This window comes from Emys orbicularis, chromosome 2 (assembly GCF_028017835.1).
Source record: "Emys orbicularis isolate rEmyOrb1 chromosome 2, rEmyOrb1.hap1, whole genome shotgun sequence".
In the NCBI taxonomy this organism is placed as follows: Eukaryota; Metazoa; Chordata; order Testudines; family Emydidae; genus Emys; species Emys orbicularis.
Window position 1 is genome coordinate 260465650 of NC_088684.1, and position 27199 is coordinate 260492848.

Sequence of the window (27199 nt, forward strand, 5' to 3'; positions counted from 1 at the left end):
CACCAAACATTTGCAGATGGACTCTGTGTTGTATGAACTTAAGTTGAATTTGACCCAGAATTCTTATTTATTATTTTTTGTGGCTGAAACAAAACCTTTCACATATTTATGTTAATGATCTCAGCCGCTGACAGCACTGTCACCATAGTCAGGGTGGGTTACATCACTATTTCTGTTACCCCAGTGTTTGTGTTATAAATTCAGTTCTAAAGTTTCTTCTGGGCTGAAATTTATTATATGCTACGTGGTTGTAATCCTGACAGCATTTTTTTCCTCTTTGTTTTTAGTAGGGTTATAAAATTTGGGGTTAAACAGAACTGCTACATTGCACAGTTTAGGACAGGAAGTGAAGAAGACTATCCTATCTAAATAAAACTATTGGGGGGGAATTGATTTAAAGAAACCATAATTACCAAATTTAACAGCACACATTGTATCAAAACACCATCCTGAACCTCCATTCAGTACTGTCTAAAGGAAAAAGTACTGTTTGCTGAATCATCACACACTATTCAGCATCCCAGAACTGATTCTTCCTAAGCACTACTCCCAGCGTGGTCAGTTACTCAACATTTTGTCACTACAAATCAGATGTGCTGCAAAATATATTAAAAATAAGCAAAAGATGGTAAATAAATAAATTGGAAAATGGGCCCAGGCCCAGCCACTCATTTGCAGATCATGTATACGTTTGGAGGTGCTGATTAATACACTGCTATAATGTAATCAAATGCAAGAAAAGTGACGAGAGAGCAAGAGAAGAGAAACAGTTCTGATTATAATTACTGATGGTACTAGTGCTAGGCTGACTTTAGTGCTGTCTGCCTGCCAAGTTCCCGTTGCCAAATACTGAGACTGGTATATTCTCTCCCCCTGCTCTCTCACAGAGAGAGAGAGAGAGAGAGAGAGAGAGAGTCATTGGCTACCCACTTTCTAACTGACTGTAGCCAGATGTCTTTCAGGAAAAAAACCAGCATGTGTTCTCTGTAATTATTTACAAACGAGAAAAGGGGGCTAAATTTGTTAATTACTTTTTATAAATTGCTCACCCGACTCTAATATGTGTATGGAGTGTGAAAAGTTATGAACTGGGGGTAGAACCAACTGCTTTTCCCTTCAGAATTTTTCCTTTAGAAAAGGCTGATCATTTTTCTCCCATGAGGAGGAGCACTCTTAGAAAGGGAAATTCAGTATAAGATGAGAAACCAGAGGTAAGGATTCCATTCCAAATAGCTCCCAGCCTTTGACAAGAAAGGAAATGAAAAGGGTTATGAAGAAATGTGATGTTTATGAACAACAATGTAGAATAAACCACGCTCTCTGAAACAGAAGTCATGCATGGATTTTCTCTTCCTGGATCCTCTCCCTTTCATCTCCTCCTTTACCACCATCCCACCAATCATAGTGTTCTACTAGGGAGCTCATTGTCTGTAGCAAAACCATATTGTCTGTCCTGGGTCAACTCTGAATATCATCTGAATAAACATGGCCATCAAACAAAGAGCTGCAGATGAGTATAATATTGTAGTCTCCATACTGCAGCCACGGCAGGAAGTGGGAGGAAATATTGATAAACAACATCTGAAATCCTTTTTGAATAAGGACTTCACTACTGGCATAAAAAAAATCTTGTCCTTTGTTATTTCAGTTCTTAATTTAATCAATGGGCATTTCTAAATCATCTATCACCGTACTATCTAGCAGCTTTAGTTCTTTTGGTGTGCTTTTTTTCTTCCACACATTTATGAATGTAGTATTTGTGAAAAGATTCACCTGCTATTTCCTTTGTGGCCTGTACACCTTTTTCATGGCCGGCTTTAGCCAAGGTTATAGCGTTATAAACTCAATAGGACTGATCCTCTGCATCGAAAATCCCTTGTCAAACACACTTGAGCCTCAGCAGTTAAGTACTTTTTCTGTTTCACAGGATTTTCAATGGAACAATGTTTCATTTTTTAAAAACTTTCTTCTGCCATCTTTTTTTTTGGGAGGGAGGGGCACTGAGCACTATACAGTGAATACAAGGTTATGTTCTGTGTTTGTTTGTTAACACCACCCCCCCCCGGCAACTTTTCAAGACTTCTCCAATTTTGGAAAAACGACAGTGGTAGGGTTACCATACATCCGGATTTTCGGGCCTCAAATCCCCATCCAGGAGGAAATCCCAAAAAGCCGGACATGTCTGGGAAAATAGGGAGGGAGGGGCCAGCGGTGCTTGGCCAGGGGCCGGGGCCGCTGGGGCCGGCGGTGCTCGGCTGGGGGCCGGGGCCAGGCCGGGGCCAGTGGTGCTCGGCCGGGGGCCGGCGGTGCAGGGCCGGCGGTGTGGGGCCGGGGGCTGGCGGTGTGGGGCCGGTGGTGCTCGGCCGGGGGCCGGGGCCGGGGCCGGCAGTGCTCGGCCGGGGGCCGGGGGCCAGGCCCGGGCTGGGGCCGGGGCCGGCAGTGCTAGGCCGGGGGCCGGGCCCAGGCTGGGGCCGGGGCCGGCGGTGCTCGGCTGGGGGCCGGGGGCCGGCGCCCCAGGGCCCGAGCCGAGCTGGGCGGGAGACGCCAGGGCCAGAGCCTCTTGGCCTGGGCTGGCCGGCTGCCAGAGGGAGCCGCTCGGCCAGACTGGGCTGCGCCGCGCCCAGCCCCAGCCCCAGCCCCAGCTTACCTGCTGCCTCCCTGTTTCAGGCTTCCCGCGAACATTTGATTCGCGGGAAGCAGGGGAGGGGGAGGAGCAGGGGGCGGAGCATTCAGCGGAGGGGGCAGAGTTGGGGCGGGGACTTTGGGGAAGGGGCGGAGTTGGGTGGGGCTGGGGCGGGGAAGGGGCGGAGTTGGGGCGGGGCCAGGGCCCCGTGGAGTGTCCTCCTTTTTTTAAATTAAATTATGGTAATCCTAGACAGTGGCAAATGTTTCATTTTTCCTCCTGGCCATTCTGTAGCCTTTCACAGTTGAGGAACTTTTGAAAAGTTAGATTGGGAAAAGTGGGGAAAAAAGAGAAAAATGGTGGTGGTGGGGAACATCCTAGACATTGCTAATTCTGTTACTCTCAGTAGCAAAAGGGGGAAGGAGAAATACAGGGAAAACCAAAAATCTGAATTTTTTTTTAAGTTTATATTTTGAAAACCAAAATAAGTTTTTCAACTCAAAATTAAACAAATTTTCTTTGTTTCATTTTCATTCTGAGATTTACCATTTAAAAATAAACAAAATGTCATTTCCCCTGCCAAAAATTTTGCTTTTGGCAAAACCCCATTTTTTGGCATAAAACTTTTTGACAAGTTCTGCAGAATAGATTTTTTTTTTACAAGACAGCAAAAAGCCTACAAAATTAGAATTTCCCCTGCAGATGCATTTAAACTTCTTAATATTTTGCAAGTTCAAGGTTAGCTACAGCAGCATGCCAAGACTGCATGCCAGTAACTGCCAAGATGTACAGCGGTAATCCTTCCTCTCCTCTCTTCTTTACTCTAGTTCTGACCCATCTAGGAACCAAGCTAAAGGCTTTGTTTGGTAGGCTGGAGATGTAAGTAGGGTTACCATACGTCCGGGTTTCCCCAGACATGTCCGGCTTTTGGGTCTTTAAATAGCCGTCCGGGGGGAATTTGTAAAAAGCTAAAGATTTCCGGGATTTCCCCCCGGACGGCTATTTAAAGACCCAAAAGCGGCTGACGGGGCAGCCATGCCGGATTGAGCCGCTCACTTGGGGCCTCTCCGGCAGCAAAAGCTCCTCCCCCGCTTCCCCTCTCCCCTACAGCTTCAACACGCCAGCAGCGCTGCGCGGCAAGCCTGGGAGGGGGGAGAAGCGGAGCACTCAGGGGAAGTGGCAGAGCGGAGGTGAGCTGGGGCAGGGGGGCGCGGGGAGGGCTGCCCGCAGCAGGTAACGGGGTGGGGCGCAGGGGAACCGCTCCCCGCCCCAGCTCACTTCCGCTCCGCCTCTGCCTGCTGCCTTGCGCGCACAGCCGCGCCGCTCCGCTTCTCGACCCCTCCCTCCCAGGCTTGCCACACAAACAGCTGATTCAAGGCAAGCCTGCGGGGGCGGAGAAGCGGGGTGGCTGTGCGCTCAGGGGAGCAGGCAGAGCCGGAGCGGAGGTGAACTGGGGTGGGGCGGGGCAGGGAGCGCGGCGAGTCAAGGGACAGGGAGCAGGGGGGTTGGATGGGGCAGGGGTTCTGGGGGGGCCTGTCCAGGGCAGGGGTGTGGAGAGGGATGGGGCAGTCAGAGGACAGGGAGGGTTAGATGGGTTGGGGGTTCGGGGGGGGCAGCCAGGGGACAGGCAGCGGTTGGATCGGCGTGGGAGTCCCGGGGATCTGGCAGGGGCGGGGGTGTGGATAGGAGTCAGAACAGTCAGGGGACAGGTAGGGAGTGGTGTCCTAGGGGGGCAGTTAGGGTGGGGGGGTCTCAGGAGGGGACAGTCGGGGACAAAGATAAGGGAGGCTTAGATAGGGGGTGGGGTCCCGGGGGGTGGTTAGGGGCAGGGGTCCCGGGAGGGGGCGATCAGGGGACAAGGAGCAGGGGGGTTGGATGGGTTGGGGGTTCTGTGGGGGGCAGTCAGGGTGTAGGAAGTCAGAGGGAGTGGCTAGGGGGCGGGGCTTCCCCCCCCCCAGAGTGTCCTCTTTTTTGAAAGTTCAAATATGGTAACCCTAGGTGTGAGTCACTTGAGAGCTATCAAGTTTCAAGGCTTCTCATTGAATAGATACTATTTTCCACTACAGATCATTATGATTCTATCCCCGTACCTTCTCTGGGGGAATAAGTGCCTGATCAGACAGAAATGATGAGTCATTAGAATCTAAATAGCCTCGTGTCTTGTTTTCTCATGAATGTGAAAGTTCTATCTCCACAATTCAAAGAGTATAAATATGTAATTAAAAACATAGGAACAGGTACATCAGTTACAATTAAAGCTGAAGTTTGGTTATTTCCTGCCACGGTCTCTTCGCTGGCAGTATTCTCCCCCACTCCTCTACCCCTCCCTGTGATATCCAACATCTTTTTGACAAGGTCCATTTTTTGGCATTTTAGAAGAAAAGTGTCTACTGGCAGTGTTTCATAGTACCTAAAAACCCCTAAATCCCTTTGCTCAATTAAATGGGATATTCAACAGAATGGATTACAATCCACCAGATCATATATTTTTTTTACAAAAGTAATGACTATTGCAGCAACCTAAGAAAATCACTCGCATAACTCAGTGTCAACACATTAGAGAAAGAAGGTGGGTGCATCAAATGCTTCTGTGGAAAATTATTAAAATATATCAAAAACGCAAAGGAAAAAGTATCAATTCGCAAAGTTGTTTCTTGGTGTAGCGATCTCTAAACTATATTTTAAACCACTGAACACTGGTAAAATATTTGTCACCCTGCTTAAATGAATATGTAAGCAACACTGTTCCTGATGTGTTATTTCCTTCGTACTATATCTTACCATTTATTCATACTAAAAGCTTGCAGCTCTACCCCCAAGTGAAATATTAGATTTGATCTCAAATATATGAAATAAAACAATGGGCCAGATCTTCACCTGATATAAATCAGAGTCTTTCACTGAAGTCAGTAGAGATCAAACAGTTTACACCTGCTAAGGACTGGCCCAATAACCCAAACTCTGCTTTTCCACCCCAGGGAAAATTCTAAAACAAATGGAATTAAACCTATTTACCAAATGCATTTGAAAGCATTTCTGTACAGTTTGACTCCAAACAGATCTCTTCCAACCTAATGAAAAGATGTGTCTCAAATAGTAAAATAAAATTTTATAACTCAAGGTTAGAATAGTTGCAGCAAATCTGTCTTTTACTGCCCAAAGAACTGCTTTGAAGGATTGTAGTGTTTTTTAGGAAGGAAATAAGTGGAGTATGGTCAGGGCCGGCTCCAGGCACCAGCTTGTCAAGCAGGTGCTTGGGGCGGCCACTCCGGAGAGGGGCGGCACGTCCAGGTATTCGGCGGCAATTCGGCGGACTGTCCCTCACTCCGCCTGGGAGCGAAGGACCTCCTGCTGAATTGCCGCCGCAGATCGCAGATTGCGATCGCGGCTTTTTGTTTTTGTTTTGGCTGCTTGAGGCGGCCAAAACCCTGGAGCCGGCCCTGAGTATGGTGTAAATTCTCATGTCAAAGATACTTCACTTGTCATCTCACTTGCGGAACAAAACGGTTCTGGAGTTTTTAGGTTTGTTTCAGCAGTTAGGAGAAGTTTCTGCAAATCAATTAGAAGAGTTTGAAATGAGCTTATCTGGGATAATTAACCTCGAAAAGATTTTGGCCACGTTTTATTAGGTCCTGAATTTTAAGATGATTTATTTTACAAAAACATTTTGAAAGGAAGATATCAATGTATGTGAATGGCTGATGTGGAACCATTTGCTTCAAAGGTGGCCTGTTTAAGTGTCAAAATAAACTTGAATCTTGATATTCTTCTCCATGATTTTTTCAGCAAACTCTCCCCCCCCCCCCAACTTGTTAAGGTGGGGTTTTTTGAGGCTTGAAGCCTTTAGATCAGAGAGTTTTATCTAACAAGCTGACCTTGTGTTACAGTGTCTGCTTTTAACCTTAAACATTTCGGAGAAGATTGAGCTTCACCGCCTGTTTAAAACAAAAATAAATAAATTCCTGTGCCAAATGTGTTGTTTGTGTGTTTCCTACAGTGCTGCTTTGCTGGATTTGATTCAGTTTTAACGTTAAAATAACCATTCGGAAATCCTAGCTGAACCATTATTTTGAATGTAACTTCTACTTTCTCCAGTCTTTTAACAGTAAATACTATTATTTTAAATGCATTTCCCCTACATTTCCTTTTAAAAACATAGATGGAGAGTCATTCATTTCCCACAAGCATGCTTCATTTGGAAAGCTAATGGTTTCACCCATATACTTGTACAAATATTCTGAATTCCTATTCCACATATAAAATGTGTATAAATGCTCAGTTGAGTGTATTTATATGAAACAGATCATATATTTAAATGTATATTTCAAATAACAGTGAAATGCTTTAAATATATATTATTTTCTTACCTACGGAATATGGTAAACGTTATGCAAAGTCTGCAGAAGGCATACCATGTATTTTGCATACTGTGCACATAATATATTTGATTAAATGTACAAGAAAATTCTGGCTCACAAAGGAGCACAGTACTAAAAAAACCAAGTGCAGATGTTTGTACAGACAACTGTGCTAATGACCACCCAAATTCTGCCTGCCAATGGCAACAATGTTATCCATGTGCATATTTTGGTGAAGGTATGGTGTTGGTATCCTGTCAGTATCTGCAGATTCAGCCATGTCTCCTCTTTTCCTACCCCTCCCCGTTGCATAAAAAAGCACAGAAGTGGGAAAGAATTTTTGAAATAGTTCAGCATTTGAACTCTGGACTTGGACTTTGCACATGTATAACACATAGGGTGACCAGATGTCCCAATATTAAGGACTTTGCACATGTATAACACCGAAGGTTACCAACTTTCTAATGGCACAAAACTGAACACCCCTGTCCCGCCCCTTCCCTGAGCCCCACCCATGCTCCGCCCCTTCTCCAAGGCCCCGGCCCCGATCACTCCATTCCTCCTCTCTCCGTCGCACGCTCTCCCCCACCCTCAATCACTTTCACCAGGCTGGGGTAGGGGGATGGGGTGCAGGAGAGGATGCGGGTGTGACGTTGCACTCTATATGATTTTATAAAAATATGCTGATGAGTGTGAATATAATGTAACTAAAATATGCTTCATGCAAAAGGTCTCTTATAAGGTATCGTTACAAAGCTTATAATCTACTGAGTGTGATCATCCTATTTGTATAAATGTATCACTTTTGTATCTAAAACTAGAAATATGAAATATAACTCTGAGGGCCTGTTGTAATTATGCAAAATGTGGGCCATTAATGGTGGTTTGGAATCTTGATGGCTCCCATCAGCCAGGATAATTGACTGGGATGGTTCTGTTTGCAGGCAGGGCTTCCTGTGAGTCAGGCTGGGAGGAATGAAGGCTTGGAGTCTCACAGGAAATATGACCATGTCACCTGGTACTGAAATCCATCTTAAACCTGGTGCTTTTCCATTTAGAAAGGGGGATGGGGACCCAGAGAAACAAGATTCCCGCCTTGTGCCAAAGCCATATAAGGGAGTGGAACAGAACAAAGGGGGCTGCAGTCATGAGAAATCCCCTAGCTACCACCTGAGCTGGAACAAGGGCTGGACCAGGGGAAAGGATTGTGCCAGACTAGGAAGGCATCCAGTCTGTGAAAGAAACTTATTGAAACATCTCTGAGGGTGAGATTTTATCTGTATTCAGTTTTCTTACTGTATTAGGCATAGACTTGCGGGTTTTATTTTATTTTGATTGGTAATTCACTTTGTTCTTTCTGTCACTACTTGGAACCACTTAAATACTACTTTCTGTATTTAATAAAAACACTTTTTACTTATTAATTAACCCAGATTAATACCTGGGGGAGCAAACAGCTGTGCATATCTCTCTATCAGTGTTATAGAGGGTGAACAATTTATGAGTTTACCCTGTATAAGCTTTATACAGGGTAAAATGGATTTATTTGGGGTTCAGACCCCATTGGGCATCTGAGTGTTAAAGACAGGAACACTCCTTAAGCTGCTTTCAGTTTAAGCCTACAGCTGTTAGGGGACATGGTTCAGACCTGGGTCTGGGTTTGCAGCAGGCTAGCAGGTCTGGCTCAAACCAGGCAGGGCACTGAAGTCCCAAGCTGGGAAGGCAGGGAAAGCAGGGGCAGAAGTAGTCTTGGCACATCAGTTGGCAGCCCCAAAGGGGTTTCTGTGATCCAACCCTTCACAGCAGTGTCCAGGCAGCGCTTACCGCAGCTCTCAGGAAGCAGCTGCCAGGTCCCTGAAGCCCCTAGGAACATGGGTGGACAGGGAGGCTTCGCGTGCTGCCCTTGTGCCCACAGGCGCCACCCCCGCAGCTCCAATTGGTCGCGGTTCCCAGCCAATGGGAACTGTGGAGCTGGCACTGGAGGCAGGGGCAGGGTGCAGAGTCTCCCTGGCTGCCCATTTGCCTAGGGGCTGCAGAGACCTGCAGCCATTTCCGGGAGCCACGCAGAGCTAGGGCAGGCTGGGAGCCTGCCTTAGCCCCTGGCCCCCGCTGCACCGCCAACCGGACTTTTAACGGCCCAGTGGGTGGTGCCGACCGGAGCCACCAGGGTCCCTTTTTGACCGGCTGTTCCAGTCGAAAACCAGATGCCTTGCAACCCTAGCCACGGATGAGGGGTTTGGGGTGCAGGAGGGGGCTCCAGGCTGGGCCAGGGGGTGGGGCGTGTGGGGGGGTGAGGTCCAGAGTCCCTCCCGCACCCCAACCCCCTGCCCCAGCCCGGAGCCCCCTCCCGCACCCCAGAGCCCTCACCCCCAGCATCACCCCCAGCAGGAGCCTTCACACACCCCAACTCCCTGCCCCAGCCCCAGAGCCCCCTCCTACACCCCAAACCTCTCATCCCCGCCCCATCCCCAGCTGGCGCCCTCACTCCCCCACACCCCAACCCCCCTGCCCCAGCCTGGAGCCTCCTCCCGCATCACAAACCCCTCATCCCCCTCATTAGGGGGAGGGATAGCTCAGTGGTTTGAGCATTGGCCCGCTAAACCCAGGGTTGTGAGTTCAATCCTTGAGGGAGCCATTTAGGGATCTGGGGCAAAAAATTGGTCCTGCCAGTGAAGGCAGGGGACTCAACTCGACTCGATGACCTTTCAAGGTCCCTTCCAGCTCTATGAGATAGGTATATCTCCATATAAATAATAATAATAAAAAATCCCCGGCCTCACCCCCCACAGGAGCCTGCACCCCAACTCCCTGGCCCAGCCCAGAGCCTCCTCCTGCACTCCAAACCCCCTCATCCCCAGCTAGGGTTGCCAGGCATCTGGTTTTTGACTGGAATGGCCTGTCAAAAAGGGACCCGTTAAAAGTCCTCATCCCTGGCCCCACCCCCAGCCGCGCTCACCCCCCTGCATCCCAACGCCCTATCCCAGCCTGGAGACCCCTCCTGCATCCCAAAATCCTGACCCCCAGGCACAGCCGGAGCCCCCACACACCCCAACGCCCTGCCCCAGCCCAGAGACCCCTCCTGTATCCCAGAGCCCACACTCCCTGCCCCAGCCCAGAGCCCCCTTCTGTACCCCAAACTCCTCATCCCCGGCCCCATCCCAGAGCCCACACCCTCAGCCCATATCCAGAGCCCATACCCCCTCCCGCACTCCGAACCCCTCGGCCCCAGCCCGGAGTCCCCTCCTTTAACCAAACCCCTCATCCCCAGCTGGAGCCCTCACCCGCTCCTGCACCCCGACCCCCTGCCCCCAGCCTGGTGAAAGTGAGCGAGGGTGGAGAAGAGTGAGTGATGGAGGGAGGGGGATGGAACGAGCGGGGGGCAGGCCTCAGAGAAGGGGCAGGGCCAGGGGTTCGGTTTTGTGTGATTAGAAAGCTGGCAACCCTACTCTGTGTGCAAAGGGACCTGATCCGAAGCCCATGGAAGTCAGTGCAAGTCTTTCAGTTGATTTCAGTGGAGTTTTGATCCACTGGTCATGTTGTGGTTTCTCCATCACGGAGGAATCCCTAGAACAGGTACAGTCAGCATTGCCAGTTCCATGCCAGCCCTCCAACAGCACCTAGGGTTCAAGTAGGCTGAGGGTGGGTGATGGCCAGAAGTTAGTGCAACCCTGATGCTGGCTCTGACTCATGCCAGGGACAAACTGGTGGCCCCAGGAGCTGAGGGATAAAAGAGAGCATAAAACCACCTCCCGCAGAGACCCAGCACGGGGATCATGTTGGAGCAATGTAGACTGCTACCAGTTGGCATAGTTTATAGCAGCCCAAGATAGCTCTATAAACTATGCCGGGACCAGGGCAGAAATAGTCTGAGAATCCAGGAGCTTCAGCTGTCTCCTTTACAGCTTCCCCTCTCCGCTGCCTGCAGCGGTTTTTGCCTGGATTTGGATGAAAATGATCAGTAGAGGCTGCGTACTCTCCCGCTCATTAAATAAGGAATATAAAAGGGAGAAATGAAAAAGATCATTTCAACAGCACACAGCAAGATGGTACAGGGGGAACGAATATCTGCTATTACATCTCTGCTACCACAGCTGCTTATTTTTTAATATAAAATCACACAGCTGACATCAGGGCTTCATAGCTGGTGTATCTCAGGCCATTGGGGTATAGGGACAGATTTTTCTCCATTTCCATTTTTTTGGAAATTCTTATGCCATTTTTCTTCTAATTTGTGTGCTGCTAGAACATAACTAATAAACCTGCAGTGAGCTGTACGCTCGACTAGCAACTCAGCCTCTGCCCAGTGGAAGCCTCTTTCATGCCAAACCTTCCACTGTACTATCACTGCTGGCAGATGATTACTTTTCCAGTCTGCTAACCAGAGCTCTTTGTCTTAGCAGGGCTTTGAACATATGGTTTTGCTCAACACTGGTTAAATGATAATAAATGGGTACAAGGTAATACAAGATAATACAAGGTAATCTGATTTTTGCATGTGTAAAGTGATGCTGTTTGTTTAGATTATCTTTTAAAATGTGCTTCAAGCTCAAGTTGCGTGTACCAATATATTTTTAAAATAAATTTCCAATTGGCCCAATAGCCACATTAACTATCCTTCCCAAGCCTAATACCTCCTCTTTAATGCAGTGGCCATTAACCTGTCCTCTTGGGAAAGAGATGAACCTTGGTTTGTGCATTGGAAGTCAATGATTTCAGGTACACTCAGGCTAGCATACAGAGTGAATTCTAGAGCTCAAGTCTCTTCAGTGACAACTTCTTTTACAGCCCCATCACTTATCATCTGATGTCAGGTGCTGCAGTATTGCACAAGGAGAGAGTGGTCTCTAATATAACCAGACCCAATCCAGTTAGGGCTTGGTTGGTCATAAAACCAACTCTTGTATAGCACTGAAACATGAATACACAAGTACAGTAGGTGCAGAGTCAAGTATCACCATGTGGAGGCACTTGACATGCTGTCTACTTTATTCTGAGATTATGCTATATGAATTTCATCTAATGCTCCAATCCAGCTCTTGTCATTTTCAGAGCTACAAGATCAAGAGAAAGACCATTACACTTTGCTATAGAGTCCTTCAGACAAATGTCAGAAAAATGCTTCTCTGCCTATATTTGTGAATAGATTATAACATTCCCAGTCCTGTCAAATGAACTTCTTGGTAATTGGAATAGAAGAGGACACCGTTTTATATATTTATTTTTAATAAGGATGGTTTTGGTGAACTAACAAAGTTAAAAAGACCACCTATAAAAGCAATGACAGGAGTATTTCAAAATGAAATTCTGCATTCATTATCTATGTTACTGTCACCTGGAGCCATGAAAACTTTTATTGTTGAAAGTACAAGTGTCATGAGGTGGAAAGAATTTTTCATACGATGTTCTTGTTGATAGCTTTGTACAGCCAAGTAACTTCTTCCATGTAAGGGGTTTGTGTTTTCACTCAAGGATAACTAAATAATACAGTGAATGCAGTGGGAGTGACTTAAGAGATGTAGATGGCGAGAATTGCCAAGTACATTATTGTCAGTTGTCAGATTACACCTTTTCCCACTGGCATTCTAAGTATCTTCAAATAAAATATCTTTGTTGAACACCCACCGTAAGCTTGCAAACAAACAAGTTCCTGTAAATGCCAGTCATTCAAATAAATGCTATAAAACATTACAAACAACATGTACACAGACAAAACCCTTGTAAATCCACATCTTGCAATAGCTTCGAAGGAAACCTGGACCATAATATCTGAGCGTCTGAAGTATGTGCACTCTGAATGGAATCCTTCAGACTCTTCTACATGTGTATAACACCTTTTTGCAATAATACTTCAGCTGAACTCTTTACTCAGTCGGATTTGTGACTGCTTTTAGATATCACCTATTGTTTGAGTCATCCCTCTACAGTATCCTGGAAATCACAATCTAAGCTGTTTATTTTGGTCCTAATTCCTCAATGTACTTAAGTATGTGCCAAAATGTAATCCTGAACATGTGAGTAGTCCAACTGAAGTCCATGCATGATCTCACATGCATAAAATGAGGCACATGTTTAAGTACTTTGCTGAATCAGGGCCTTAGAAAGGAGACTATTTCCAAGGCAGAGTATTTCATTCTTTTTACTTACCTGTATATCTCATGTGTTGGCATGTCTTCAGTGAAACAAAGGGTGCTGAAAAGTGGGAAATCTGTGTAGCCTAGTGGCTAGAGCACTGAGCTGGGACTCAGGAAATGTTGGTTTTATTCCTGGCTCAGCTACTGGCCTGCTGGTTGACCTGGGGCAAGTGAGTTCAACTCCCCATCCCTCAGTTTCTCCATCTGTAAAATGGGGACAGTGATCCTGACCTCTTTTGGAATCTACTGATGAAAAGTGCAATATAAAAGCTAGGTATTGATATTTAATTATTTATTAAATGGCTTAGTTATTCACACTACCTGAAGCCGATATCCTACAATTTCCTTGAATTTGGTGAATAATGCAGGAAGTTTATGTTGGGTGACTGGTGTCTATACATGTCTATTGAAAGTGAATAAAAGAGGAAGAAGCCAAATTCTGCAATCCTTACGAAGGCAAACTGCCACTGATGTTTGAGAACCAATACTGGGCCTAATTCTGTCCTTGGATCAACTGATGAAAATCCCAGGTAACTCCACTGAAACCGGTCAAGTGTGAATCTAGAGCAACCAGTGGAACAGAGAACACCATTTGGTTTTGTCTTCTATAAATGGAATTGAAATTTTGGAAATTGGCCTAGATCAACTAAAAAGCTGGCCCACAATGTGCACTTCTCCATCAGTTTGTACATGTATGTTTGTATGTACATGTGCACCCACACACCACATAAGATTTAGCCTTTTTATTTCTATACTATTCACCTGTACTTACTTTAGGTTTTGTTTATACTTGTTCTTGTTTTACATAGAGCTGTTTGTTATAACTTATAAAATCCTGAACGACAGGGTTTGATAAATTTCATCCGAACATTTTAGAGGCAGCTAGTATCTTGTGTATCTAGCTTTAGTCCTTTTGGATAGGTTTGCAAAAGAGCCTTCCAAACTCTTCCCACAAATTGAGGATTAAGTGGTTCAGGAAATTGTAGGTCTGGAAAATTCTTCCTTGACTAAGTGAATAGATGGTTATTACTACCATCAGAAAACTGGCTTACAGACAGTATAAGCCACTGCTTGCCAACTTTCGGTGGAAGCCCCTTCAGGGATAAGTTAAATTTGTATGTGCTACTTACTTGAAGTATTAGTGGCAATGATAAAATATCAACAGTGGTTCAGCCTCTGAATCTCTGGGACACTTTGAACTGACTGTGTGTTTCTTTCCAAGTTGTTCTGAAGCATGACGGGAGTTCTTATTAGAATGACCTTTGTTCAGAACCTTCCTGGTTTCGTTATCACCCTTCCCGCCCTGTTTCCACTGTTATCTAAAGGAAAAATGTACCACTGGCAAACAAGAAGAAATATGCATTATGGCTACTAACTACCTGGATCGATTTATTTATTTACTTAAATATTCTAACAATTAAATTTTTCCCTTGTATTTTTGTACCTGGCCTGAGTATTAGTTGTGATGGTATTGTTTACAAATGTGAACTGGGAAGAGAGGGTGTGCAAGCGTATGAGGACATTGGAGTTACACCAGGAATTAATTTGGTGCAAGGTGTTAAAAGGTAATCCCGATACATGAATGTGACTTTCAAGATTGAATATATCACCTTCAGCATATTAGGGGTGTGGTTGTAGGTATATAGATCTAGACAAGAATATGACAAAAGGCATGTCCGTGTTCCCTCAGGAACCATCAGCACTCAAGTGCTGAATGAAACAATAGATATTTAAAATGTCTCAATAAGCCAGAGGGAGAATGCTTCTCAAGAGAATTACATTTAAGAAGCAGACAGCAATAACTGTGAACTAATAAAAATGCATTTTAGTGACCATTGTCTGGTAGGATTTCTGCTTAACCTAAGGAGACATATGGTAGAATACAATTCATGTTGAAAATCCATTTGCAATAGGACATCTGAAAAGTTTAGATTTTAAGTGACTAAAAAAGCACATGAAGAAAAGGTGAGGAAAGAAAAAAATACATTTTTTTATAAACAGAGAGAATTAATTTTTTTCTACTAGTTCACAAAAGTGAACGTTGTAAAATATGTTTGGGTGTGTTTTGTCTGTCTCTGTGAACCTCTGAAAACCAGGTCACCTGCAGTTAGGGACCTAAATATGGATTTAGGAGCTGAATAGTAGACATCCAGGTTTTAGAATATAACCAGCATTGAAACTATGAAACTGCAAGCTGTGTTTTAAAAGAAAACAAAGGCAAAGGAATCCTCTAATCCAGCCCACGGGAATGTAGGATGTTTCCTAGAGTATATTTTCTCGTGTTTTGTCCAGCATCGTTTTAAATTTTTGAATTAATGAGTTTTCTATCATTTCAGCAAGGGATTACCTCATGATATATAGTGATAACTGCTACTACCCAGGCAGGTTTTTTTTTTTTTTAATAGCCTCTCTAGTCACTGCACAGTGCAACATGTAAAACTGTATATCTGACAAACTCAGTTATACTGTGCAAGCATTTAGTTAAAAGGGGTCAATGAAAGATTGTTAGTGAAGATACATGAGCGGGGAGAGGTGGTTTTGATATGGACTGGCACTCAGGAGATCTGGGTTAAATTCCTTGCTCTGCCACAGATTTCCTGTGTGGCCTTGGATAACTCATCTAATCTCTTTGTGCCTCACTTCCCTGTGACAGAAGTGGAGTTGTGCTATAATACTTCATGTTGACTAGAGTTGACTGGAAAACAGATTTTCTGTCCCGTAGGAAAATGAGAGGGTTCCAGATTTGTTGTTGTTGTTGTGGTTGTTGTTCTGAAGTGTCAAACCTTGGATTTCCTGTGAAGGGAAATATCCTGATTTGGGTGCCACCAATCTCAGGTATCACTGTCCCTCTATGCAGTTCCTTCTTCCTGTTTTGTGTCCAGATTACATAGAGGGGGAAGAGAGACACCCCTCCCCCCCAGACAGGAGATGGGAGGGTGAGGAGGGGGACGGGAAATCCATGTGCCTGAAACAGGAAGGAACACATTCACTATCACCATTGCTGCTACCACCACTCTTCCCATCAAAACTTTCATCAAAGTTGACATGTTCCTGCAAAACAGCATTTTCCGATGGAAAACGATCTTGTTGGAAATTTTTTCAACCAGCTCTAATGTTGACTTGGTTGTTGGGATGTTTACTGTTTGGATATATTGGTTTAGCTTCATAGGAGACAGAAAGGACAAGCAAGCAGGAAGGAAACAATGGCTTAAGATAAACCACCCCTCAGTAAACACTAAGGGTTCTTAAGAGACAATGTCCAAACTATTAACTGTGAAGTATCTACCTCCTGACTCCAGCCAGCGTACAGAACCAATTTTGACAAGCAGGAATTGACAAGCAAAAAGATAACAGTTTAGAAAGAGACTCCCTTTCAAGAGGGGGTAGCTGTTTAGAGAGTTGTTTGGGGAAGGCAGACTGAGATGGGCACCTGCTGGGTGTCTGAAGATGCTTAGGCTACCATCAGCGGAGAGTAAGCCTGGAGGTAAGATAGATATGCATGCAGGTTTTACAATCCCTCTTCTTTAACTATTTTGGTTTTGAGAAGGCCATCTGATCACGATATACGCCACTGGTCACAGACTCCTGAAGGAAAGAACCATAAGTGCCAAATTCAGTCAGATCCATTGAGTAAGCATGGTTAATACACAGAGTGCTGTAGTCCAGGGCCCGGTCTAATAAGGCTTGTCTGCACAGAGACACTCAGGAAAGTTAAGATGCATCAACTAAAGCTCTGAAGTGAATGTGTGTTAAATCCCTGTGTTAACACTCCTATTCAGGAGTAAAGTGGCCTGAGTTTGTTGTAGCTTAATCCTAGGAGAGTATCCACTCGGGGTTTGATGCATTTTAACTGCAGAGTACAATAGAACTTCAGAGTTACGAACACCTCAGGAATGGAGGATGTTCGTAACTCTGAAATGTTTGTAACTCTGAACAAAATGTTATGGTTGTTCTTTCAAAAGATTACAACTGAACATTGATTTAATATAACTTTGAAACTTTACTGTGCAGAAGAAAAATGCTGCTTTCCCTTTATTTTTTTAGTAGTTTACATTTAAGACAGTACTATACTGTATTTGCTTTGTGTGTGTGTCTCTCTCTCTATCTCTCTCTGCTGCTGCCTGATTATGTACTTTTGGTTCCAAATGAGGCATGTGGTTAACTGGTCAGTTCGTAATGCTATTGTTCATAACTCTTTGGTTCTACTGTATTTTCACAGCTTCAGTTAATTTGTCTTAACTCTCTTGAGTGCCCCCATGTAGACATACCCTCAGAGGGGAGAACTGCAGAATTCCACCTCAGTATAGGTAAAGGCACCAGGCTTGGACCTGACTCAGGAGGGGGGCGGCACTCAGAGAGACTAGAAAGGTGACAGAGATGTAGCTAGCCTTGAAGCCATGACAAATACTTGTCTCTCTCACAATTCAGCCGTCTTGTTCATTAAGATTGCAAGTCCTTCAGGGCAAAAATTGTCTCTTAGGCTATGTCTACACTGCTCACCTTACAATGGCATGGCTGTGCCACGGCAGCCGCACTGTTGTAAGATGCGCATTGTAGCCGCTCTTTTATCACCAGGAGAGAGCTCCCCCGGTGACAAAATAAAACCACCCCCAACGAGGGGCGGTAGCTTTGTTGACGGGAGAGTCTCCCAATGATGAAGCACTATCGACACTGGTGATTTTCATCACCCCTGAGCAACAAGTTTTAACAACGAAAGTGCAGTGTAGACAAAGCCTTACTGTGTGTTTTACAAAAAGAAGGTGTGGTCTCATCCCCGAAGAGCTGACAGCTGAAAAGACAAAACAGGCCGACTAATGAAGAGGTGGGATACAACACATGAGGAAAGTAGCAAAGATGGTGATTGGCTGCATTTTGATAATGCCTGCTTTCTCAACCCTTCTGAGTTTCACCCCAAAACTGAAAATGGCCTTCACTGTACAATGTTTCAATCTATTTTTTTGGCTCTATGAAAATCTGTTCCTTGAAATGATTCCTCCTTTGTTCAGAGCTCATTCTGATTGCTCTCGTGAATCTTTTTGTGCCATTTATTCTGTTGTTTAATTTACTGTTAGAAGTTGGCAATAGGATTAATTTATCTTTAAAACTCTGGCAATATCTAGTTAAATCAAACATTTGTTAAATCTTTTTAGAAATGACTTATTTTTTTTCTTCTTCTTTATTGTAGGTTTCATATATACTGGAGAAGTTGTGCATCGAATGCTAACAGCTACGCAATACATTGCACCCTTGATGGCAAATTTTGACCCCAGTGTGTCAAGGAATTCAACAGTGAGATACTTTGATAATGGTATGTGATAGTCTTAAATAAATGAATTTATCTATCCCTTGGCTATTTATATTTTCCTAAATAGCTTTTAAAAAAAAAGATGAAGGCTACTTAAAATATTGTATGTGGCTAATAGGCCATCTAAAGAATGTGGATAAATATTCGTAAAATGGATTCTAAAACATGGTTAGACATTTATGAATGGATTGTATTAAACAGTGTAAAAAAAACCCACAGATGGTAGAACATGTAATACCACTTCTAGACTTGAAATATACTTTATCATTTTAAAGAGGAAAATCTATCTCCTGCCAAGGTGCATAGCCCTCTTGATTCATTTGTGTAGTAAGTCCTGTCCATCCAGTAGATATAAAGAAAATAGCTTTGTGAGATGTAATATTAAGCATACACAGAGGCAGGGCATGTCTGAGGTTAATAAACCTGTCACTGATTAAATGGGCAGTGTGCCCCAGTATAGGAATTCAATAAACTTCTCTATACTAGCAGTCCTTCATAGGAAAATCTGAAAAGCTAAAAAGCAAAGTGAAATGTTATACTTACGGCTACTCCTTGGGATACATTTCTAAAGCATTAAATATGAGGATTGTAGTCATGTAGCCTGTTAAAAATCAGCATTTTGAAAGCTTGATCCTCTGCGATGAAATGACATCTAATGCCTTAACTCAGCTCTGATCTCTAGTGGCAAATCTAGTGATGCCACACAAGATACTGATTCTATATTTCATATTTAAAACTTTAGGGTACAATTTTAAAACATGTATGCTTAAAATTAGGCATCTAAGGCCAATATTTTCAACAGCAGGAGCCTAAAATTAGAAAGACTGCTTTATATTTATGTTTATATTAATAGGGACTGTGCCTATTCCTGAGAAGGGAGAGTGGCTGGGCCTGGAAGTGCCCACTCTACAAAACATTCTTTTTGTATTTGCTTTCTATGAATATTCTAACAAATGAATTTATGGGGAGGAGAATGAATTGTAAGCACATTTTATGGAATCGTTGTGACAATATTTCATGTTTGTAATCATGAGTATTCATGCCAGAAAACGTATCTTGAAAGTTATGCTCATCCAAACAGAAATCAGCAATGCCTATATGTCAATCACAGTCCAGTAATTTTTTTGCAGAATTTATCTGACAAAAATATTCAAATAAATACATTTGAGAAAACCGTGCTTCCTTTGCAGACGATTTACAAAGAAAAAAGTGGTGACATTCATCCAATACATTTTTTGACATGAATTGTTCTGCCAGCTGTGGTCCTAACATAGCAGTGTGTTTGGTCAGCTATTTTATTTCTTCTTAAAGTTATGTTTGCTGAGAAAGATAAATGCTATATGGAGAATTTCCATTGTCATTAATTGTTAATCCAGCTATACAACCAATTAGGTGCTATTGTTGAACCTGTATTGTTGATGTAGCACTACGTCTGTGTAGCTATATACACCTCTACCTCGATATAGCACTGTCCTCTGGAGCCAAAAAATCTTACCGCGTTATAGGTGAAACCGCGTTATATTGAACTTGCTTTGATCCACCGGAGTGCACAGCCCTCCCCTCCCCCCCGGAGTACTGCTTTACTACGTTATATCCGAATTCGTGTTATATTGGGTCGCATTATAGCGGGGTAGAAGTGTATGTGTGTATTTATATTATATGTCATATACATGAATGACAAATGCAAATCCCTGCAGATATAATGGAGCTACAGGTGTGCCATAACCACTGAGGGAACCTGGCTAACTGAAAGGGATTTGAATGTCCTTGAGGAGGAACTGCTTAGGCTCCATACCTCCCTAACATAATTCCTTGATGCCTGGGAGGGGCAGACTCCGTTACATTGCCCTTAAAGTGATGGGGCTAGGCCTCAGAGTATGTGTCCACCCTTGGAAGTAGCTAACATTTCCATAATCATGAAGTTCTGCTCTGCTGCATGTGCTTTAGGACCAAGGATTTGGCTGGTTACTGTAAATGAAAAGAAAGAGAATAAGTCACATCCTCAGCTACATAGTTCTGTTTTTGCCTTTGTCATTCTCCCTCTGCTGTTTCTACTGGAAGTGCATTAGTTACTTTGGAAACAATTCTGTATCAATATGGGTAGAGCTTAGTGACCTACCCGTGTTGTCACCTCGCATGGAACCCAGCCCGGCAGACAGCTCCCCTGGGGAAAAAGAGCCAGTGCCACTGAAGCTGCTAACTCCCACTTATGCACAGGAGGGCTGAGATCCATAGGGGGAGCAGAGTCTGGCCCATTGATGAATTTTCGTTTGTAACATTATGCAGGTGAAAATGAATCCTGAAATGGGAAAGGTCCTTTTAAAATTAAAATTTAAAATAATCTACTTAGCATTCAAAAATGAGCTTTCATGCTTATTGCTGTCTATGAAGAATACATTGCGTACAGTATTGATTTATGCGCTAAGACCATGAAATATACTCTTGCAAATGATGTGATAGACTTGCATGTTCATAGTTTCCTAAAACATATTGGCAAAAAACAGGCATATAAGCTATTGTGCTAAAGATCTATGGCTGAGGAGTTTGCAGGATGCATCAAACGTGTTGAGCTACAGGCATATTGACCCACCTTGAAGCATCCTCGTGACACTACACAAGAAATGAAATAGAGGTTTTGTGAATCAAAGCACATAACTCCCATTAGTGTTAAAGGGAGATGTGCACTGGGGGAAGGATATAGTCCTAAATATGAAAAAGACATTTTCAGTAAACACTGTTGTGGTGATAAATTCCTTTCAGCCTAGCTGCCTCAATGTGTTTTGTAACCTCTCACCATCTGTAAAACATGTTTGCAGGGCATGTGAGTCACTTGAGGGTACATTTTTAGTGTGGTGCATGGGGATCCAGCCAGACAGTTCCCATGAATATTAATAGGCCTTTTGCAACTAAATCTCTGCACACCTAAGTCAGCATTTAGCCCCATCTATGGCTTTTTAGTGGCTTTAATTTAAACTGTATAGTTAATATTTATTGCCAACCCCTAGTATTCGTCAGCATTCAGAAACACAGTGAAACCTTACAGTGTACAGAAAAATTAATGTTGTTTATATTGCTGCATTGTTAATGGAGGAAACTGAATACCTTAAATAATCACTTTTTCAATACCAGCAATTCCATTAACTTTTCAACCTTGATAGCCATTGGTTTATAGGATAAATGAAGGACATTGTGGTGTTGTGATTAAAGCAGCAAACTTGGAGTAGGAATACTGGGTTCTGTTCTTGATAATTGACACTGACTCACTCTATGACTTTAGGCAAGTCACTTCATCTGTCTTGACTCAAATTTATCTATATAATTGATATAATTAATTATAACACTGTAATATCACATGTTACAAGAGGGTTTGGTGCTCAAGTAATGTTTATAAGATTTTTGGTGCTTTGAGGTTTTTGACTGAAATATGATATATAGGGACAAAGTATTGTTTTTATTTAACTTCAGTAAATGCTTACACTAATGTTAATGAATATTTTTCTTGTGTTTTTCTTCCCCTCTCTGGGGCTCACAGGCACAGCGCTTGTTGTCCAATGGGATCATGTACATCTGCAGGATAATTACAACCTAGGCAGTTTCACTTTTCAGGCTACCCTTCTCAATGATGGGCGTATCATTTTTGGATATAAAGAAGTAAGTTGGGTCTGAAAACTATCATTTGAATCATTATATCACTTTACAATCCCACAATTTCTGTCTGTCAGGACTTACTCTGTATAATGTTTAGTTTGGTTACTTGAAAGTTCAAATGTGTCAAAATCACTTTTATATTTTGCTACACATAAGATCCCTGTTCTGCTGAAACTTGAATTCCTTTGTAAACCTGAAGGTCATATGATTACCTTGAAAACCGTGGCTTGAATATCACAGTTGGTGAATTTCATTTGACTGTAAGGTGATACTTTTCTGGATGTTTTCAGTGCTGATTGTTTAGTAAAGTCCTAGCGGGGGTTGGGAAGTGGAATCTAATTTGATGGATTAGTTTAGCTAGATTTGGCCCTTTTGTAAATATTGTATACATAGTAGTTGCCATTAACAAGTGACCATTTACCAATAGCTACCATACCTTGGCATCTGAGACACTGCAATATTTTCCTGTATATAAATAAATAACTGTCGTATCTCACTGTTAGCTCTGTGTGGCGTTTTCAGGTTATATGTAGATTGGAGACAGATTGTTTGTCCCTCTTGGTAGCAGAACAGTGTTGGGTGGTGGCAAACAAAGAGTCTTTTCTGCTTCAGTTTTGCTCGCTCAGGCTCTTGGAAGTGCTTCAGAAGCTTAGAGTTGTGACCTACACTTTGGACTCACTTCTTTCCTTGCTGATAAAATGAGTTGGGGGGATGTTTTCTAGTCAATTTCATCCAAAGTTGTTTGTCCACCTTGTTACTTATGTTCACAGTGACAAGATACTTTTTAATCTCATTTTGGCAAGGAGATTTTGACTTTTCCTTTTGGATGTGGACCTGCCTATGGTTATTAATTTTGTAGAAGGGAAGGATGTGGCTAGGGTGTGGCCTGGGATTCAGAAGATAAATTTCCTACCCTGCGACAGACATCCTGTATAAGTACAGGCAGGTCACTTAATCTCTCTCTGTCTCAGTTCTCCATCTGTAACATGGGGATAATAGTACTTCCCTAGACTGCATTAAAGTCTTAGATACCACAGTAATGGGGCCATATAAGCACCTGCTATAGATAAATGCCCCTTGTCACCTCCAGACTGGATTATTACAATGGAAAATTAATGGGGCTAATTCTTAAGACCACTTGGAAACCTCATGTAGTGTCAAATGTGTAGGAGTGCCTACTTAGCTGTGTATCTCACAGGGGACAATGCTGTGTTTGTGATCCTCTCTAACTTTGAATTCATTTCTGGATGTTACACAAGATGTTAGTTTTGATTTATAAAAATGTAACTTGTTTGACTTTGGAACAGATTTTCCCTCTTGGTACAATAGCACAGCACTCTGATCTTCAGGGTATGCAGCAAGACTTACATTTCCCCCCTGGCTCTCAAAGAGGAGGAAGGGTTAAGGTCAATAGGAAGGTTTAAATCCTGTGTCTTGAATGCTGTGTCATCATTTACACCTATGCAGAGTGGGTGTCAGAGACTGTCATTTTGATTTGGTAACATTTTACAGTCATTTTGCACTCATTTTGTATAGGTATAAATATTAATAAAAGGGGCCAGGCACTCCGATACCACCACATTTGCTCCAAAGAGAAACTTCAGAATCAGTTTTTAAACACACTTAAAAACTGCCTTATCTAAAGAAGGCAACTCCACCAGAGAAGTAAATCACATCTTGGAAAAGGCCACCCAAATACCCCAGGAGAACCTACTTCAATAGAGAAGAAAAACTCACAGACTTCAGACCCCTAGTTGCCACCTCCCACCCCAGACTGGAACCCATATAGAATCATAGAATATTAGGGTTGGAAGAGACCTCAGGAGGTCATCTAATCCCTGCTTAAAGCAGGACCAATACCAACTAAATCATCCCAGCCAAGGCTTTGTCAAGCCAGGCCTTAAAAACCTCTAAGGATGGAGATTCCACCACCTCCCTAGGTAACCCATTCCAGTGCTTCACCACCCTCCTAGTGAAACAGTGTTTCCTAATATCCAACCTAGACCTCCCCCACTGCAACTTGAGACCATTGCTCCTTGTTCTGTCATCTGCCACCACTGAGAACAGCCTAGCTCCATCCCCTTTGGAACCCTCCTTCAGGTAGTTGAAGGCTGCCATCAAATCCCCCCTCACTCTTCTCTTCTGCAGACTAAATAACCTCAGTTCCCTCAGCCTCTCCTTGTAAGTCATGTGGGGATCCTCAAACAATTACAATCCATATTTAATGGGGACCACATCCTGAAAGAAATCATTGCTGAACTCCCTCTTCTGGCCATCAGACAACCCCCCAGTCTTTCCCAGCTCATCATCAGAAGCAAGCTCCACACAGAGTAGGACCTATGAACTCAAAGCAGCACCAGACCCTGCCAGTACTCACTGCTATGACGATCAATACCCCCCCAACACATCTTTCAAGATTCACGGGTCCTACAGATGCTTTTCACAACGTGTGGTATACCTCATCCAGTGCACTAAATACTCCAACAGCATCTATGTGGGTGAAACCAGACAATTACTGTGCTCTTGAATGAATTCACACAGAAAAAATGATAAAAGAGAAAAACACCACATTACCTGTGGGCAGACACTGCATAACTGATCTTTCAATACTTGTCCTCAAAGGAAATCTGCTTGACATCTTCTAAAGGTGAGCCTGAGAGCTTAAATTCATAACTCTGCTAGACACCAGAAACCATGGACTGAAAAGGGACACTGGTTTTATGTCTCATTACAGCAATTTGTAACACACCACACTGCCTGCTACTCCTAATTGCCCATTTCAAAACACTTTGTACATAACAATATAACTCCCAGTTGCCCATTTCATTTCAAGTGACTACCTCCAACATGCATTACCTCTTCTGCTGGACAATCTGTCCCATATTGTATTTAGCTCAAACACTCTGCTTCCTTTCCCAGAACTGAGGAAGAGCTCTGTGTATCCTGAAAGCGTGTACCTTCCACCAGCAGAAAGTTGGTCCAATAAAATATATTACTTCACCTACCTTGTCTCTCTCATAACCTGGAAGCAACATGGCTACAAGAACATGCAAAGTACAAAAGTTAGACATGTGGCAAAAAAGTTGGCCAATAATACTGAGAGACTGAGAGTCAACTGTTATCTATAAGGAATCAAGATTAAAAATAACTCTGACTACATGCTTCTGGGTATTGGGAGTGGAGTGAAAACTAAAGCACCTTACCTGAAGCTTTCACGTCTCGCTCCTATTTATTCAAACAATCTGAGATTTCCTTTTTCATATCCTTCTTTCTGTCATCCTGGCCCACTACAGGCCTTCTGACCCCATAAATACTGTGATGTTGTATTGAAGCAAGGTCTCACGTCCGGCTTAACAGGGTTCTAGAGAGCTGTGCTATTAAAATCTTGCACATTCTGTGAACTCCCTGGTCAGGTGTACTCCAGAGGTATTTTGCATTGCTTACCTTCAAAGCCCAAGGAAACTCTGAACTCATGTGTTGAAAACAGCAGCTAGCCCAGCAGAGATTGTTAGCACTACTAAGACTCCAGAATGTGTTCCAGGAAAAGCAGGAGGTAATTTGGATTTGGGAAGAGGGAGCTGAATTTTCAAAACTAAGTATTTAAGTTCTCTATGAAATACGGGCTTGGGTTCAGTCTAGTTCTTTTTTTCTCTGAACTTGTTTATCCATCCCTAAATAAGTATTTTTATCATCCCCTTTTCTAGTGTATCTTTCTGATATTCCTTTTGCATTATAATATCAGAATTGATTTACAAGAATGTAAATATACTTTGTATAAGCCAAAGGCTTCTGTGTATTATCAATTCCTATGAGGAAAGAAACTAGAAAGATTTTCAAGTAAGCTGAATGTTTATTTTTTAGTTTGTTTACTGTGTACACATTTTCTCTTTGAATGCTGCTTTGCTAATACTTAATGTTATTCAGCATTCTGAACCTCACTAAAAGTGTATTATATTGTCTAACTAATGCAGTTTACATTAATGAATATTTTACTGGTAGTTTGTAATGCTTAGGACACACTGAAGTGAGAATTCAGTTTTGTCAGTAGAGGATATTAATAAACAATCTGCAGGGGAATGTGCGTATGTATGTTTTAATCGTGACTGCCCTCTGCTTCTATAGTAAATCTCAGAGAAGGTCAGTTTTTAAGAGCTTTACAGTTTATTAAAGAAAATAGCTTTTTAATCCAGTCTTCTGTTGGAAGTACTTAAAGCTAATGTTCCTTAGGCCAGGTCTACACTACAGAGTTGGGTAGACATAAGACAGCTTACATCGACCTAACTCTGTAAGTGTCTATGCTACAGCATTGCTCCCCTGATTTAAGTCCCCCACTACACTGACATAACTTCACTTCCACAAGAGGTGCAGTGTTTAGGTCGATGTAGTTAGACCAAGGCAGTGTCCGTATACTGCGTTACTTACATTGCCTGTCAGCTCCGCATCCTGCCTGGCACTGAGAGGCCGGATTCTCAGCTCAGTACAGATCTCCCAGCTGGAGCCCATGGCTGATGGCTCTCAGTGCCTGGCATCCGGGCTCCCAAGTCCCACAAGAACAAACCCTTAATCCCAGTCCTTCTCAGTCCTGTGCAGTGGGGCCAGGGACACATACTCGGTCTCACCAGGCACAGTCAATATAAAGGGCATCTTCTTCTCTGACCCTTATTATTGTGTTTTTCCTGTAGCTGCTCCAGCTCGCCTTTCAGCTGGCTCATCTCATAGGCCATATCTATACTACAAAGGTAAGTCGACTTTATGTAAGTCGACATTGAGCCTCTGATTTAAGCAAGTCGATCTTGCGTGTCCACATTATGCTCATTGTGTCGGTGGAGTGCATCCTCACTAGCAGGGCTTGCATCGACGCATGGAACACTGCACTGTGGGTAGCTATCCCACAGTGGTGCCTTCCCTGGCATCATGTTCCTCTGCCAACTGGTCCTGTGAAGGGATAGGCTCCAGGGTTAAAAACAGTTCTTGGCTGTCGGGAAGAATAGATCCTCCACTTGCCTGCCTCACATTCTCCTCTTCCTCCTCCTCGTTGTTGCTCAAGTTCTCTTAGGGCTCCTAGGAGGTATCCATGGAGTGTTTTGGGGTAGTGATGGGGTCTCTGCTGAAAATCACATGCAGCTCCTCATAA

General features: G+C 43.4%; 1 protein-coding gene across 1 annotated transcript in view; it reads left to right on the forward strand.

Moving 5' to 3' along the window:
- PLXDC2 (plexin domain containing 2) overlaps nucleotides 1-27199 on the forward strand; it is a 363862-nt gene that overhangs the window by 248429 nt on the left and 88234 nt on the right. Inside the window, exons 6-7 of the mRNA XM_065398467.1 lie at nucleotides 18298-18420; nucleotides 21950-22068. Coding sequence (XP_065254539.1) covers nucleotides 18298-18420; nucleotides 21950-22068 — 242 coding nt within the window. The remainder of the gene's footprint in view (nucleotides 1-18297; nucleotides 18421-21949; nucleotides 22069-27199) is intronic.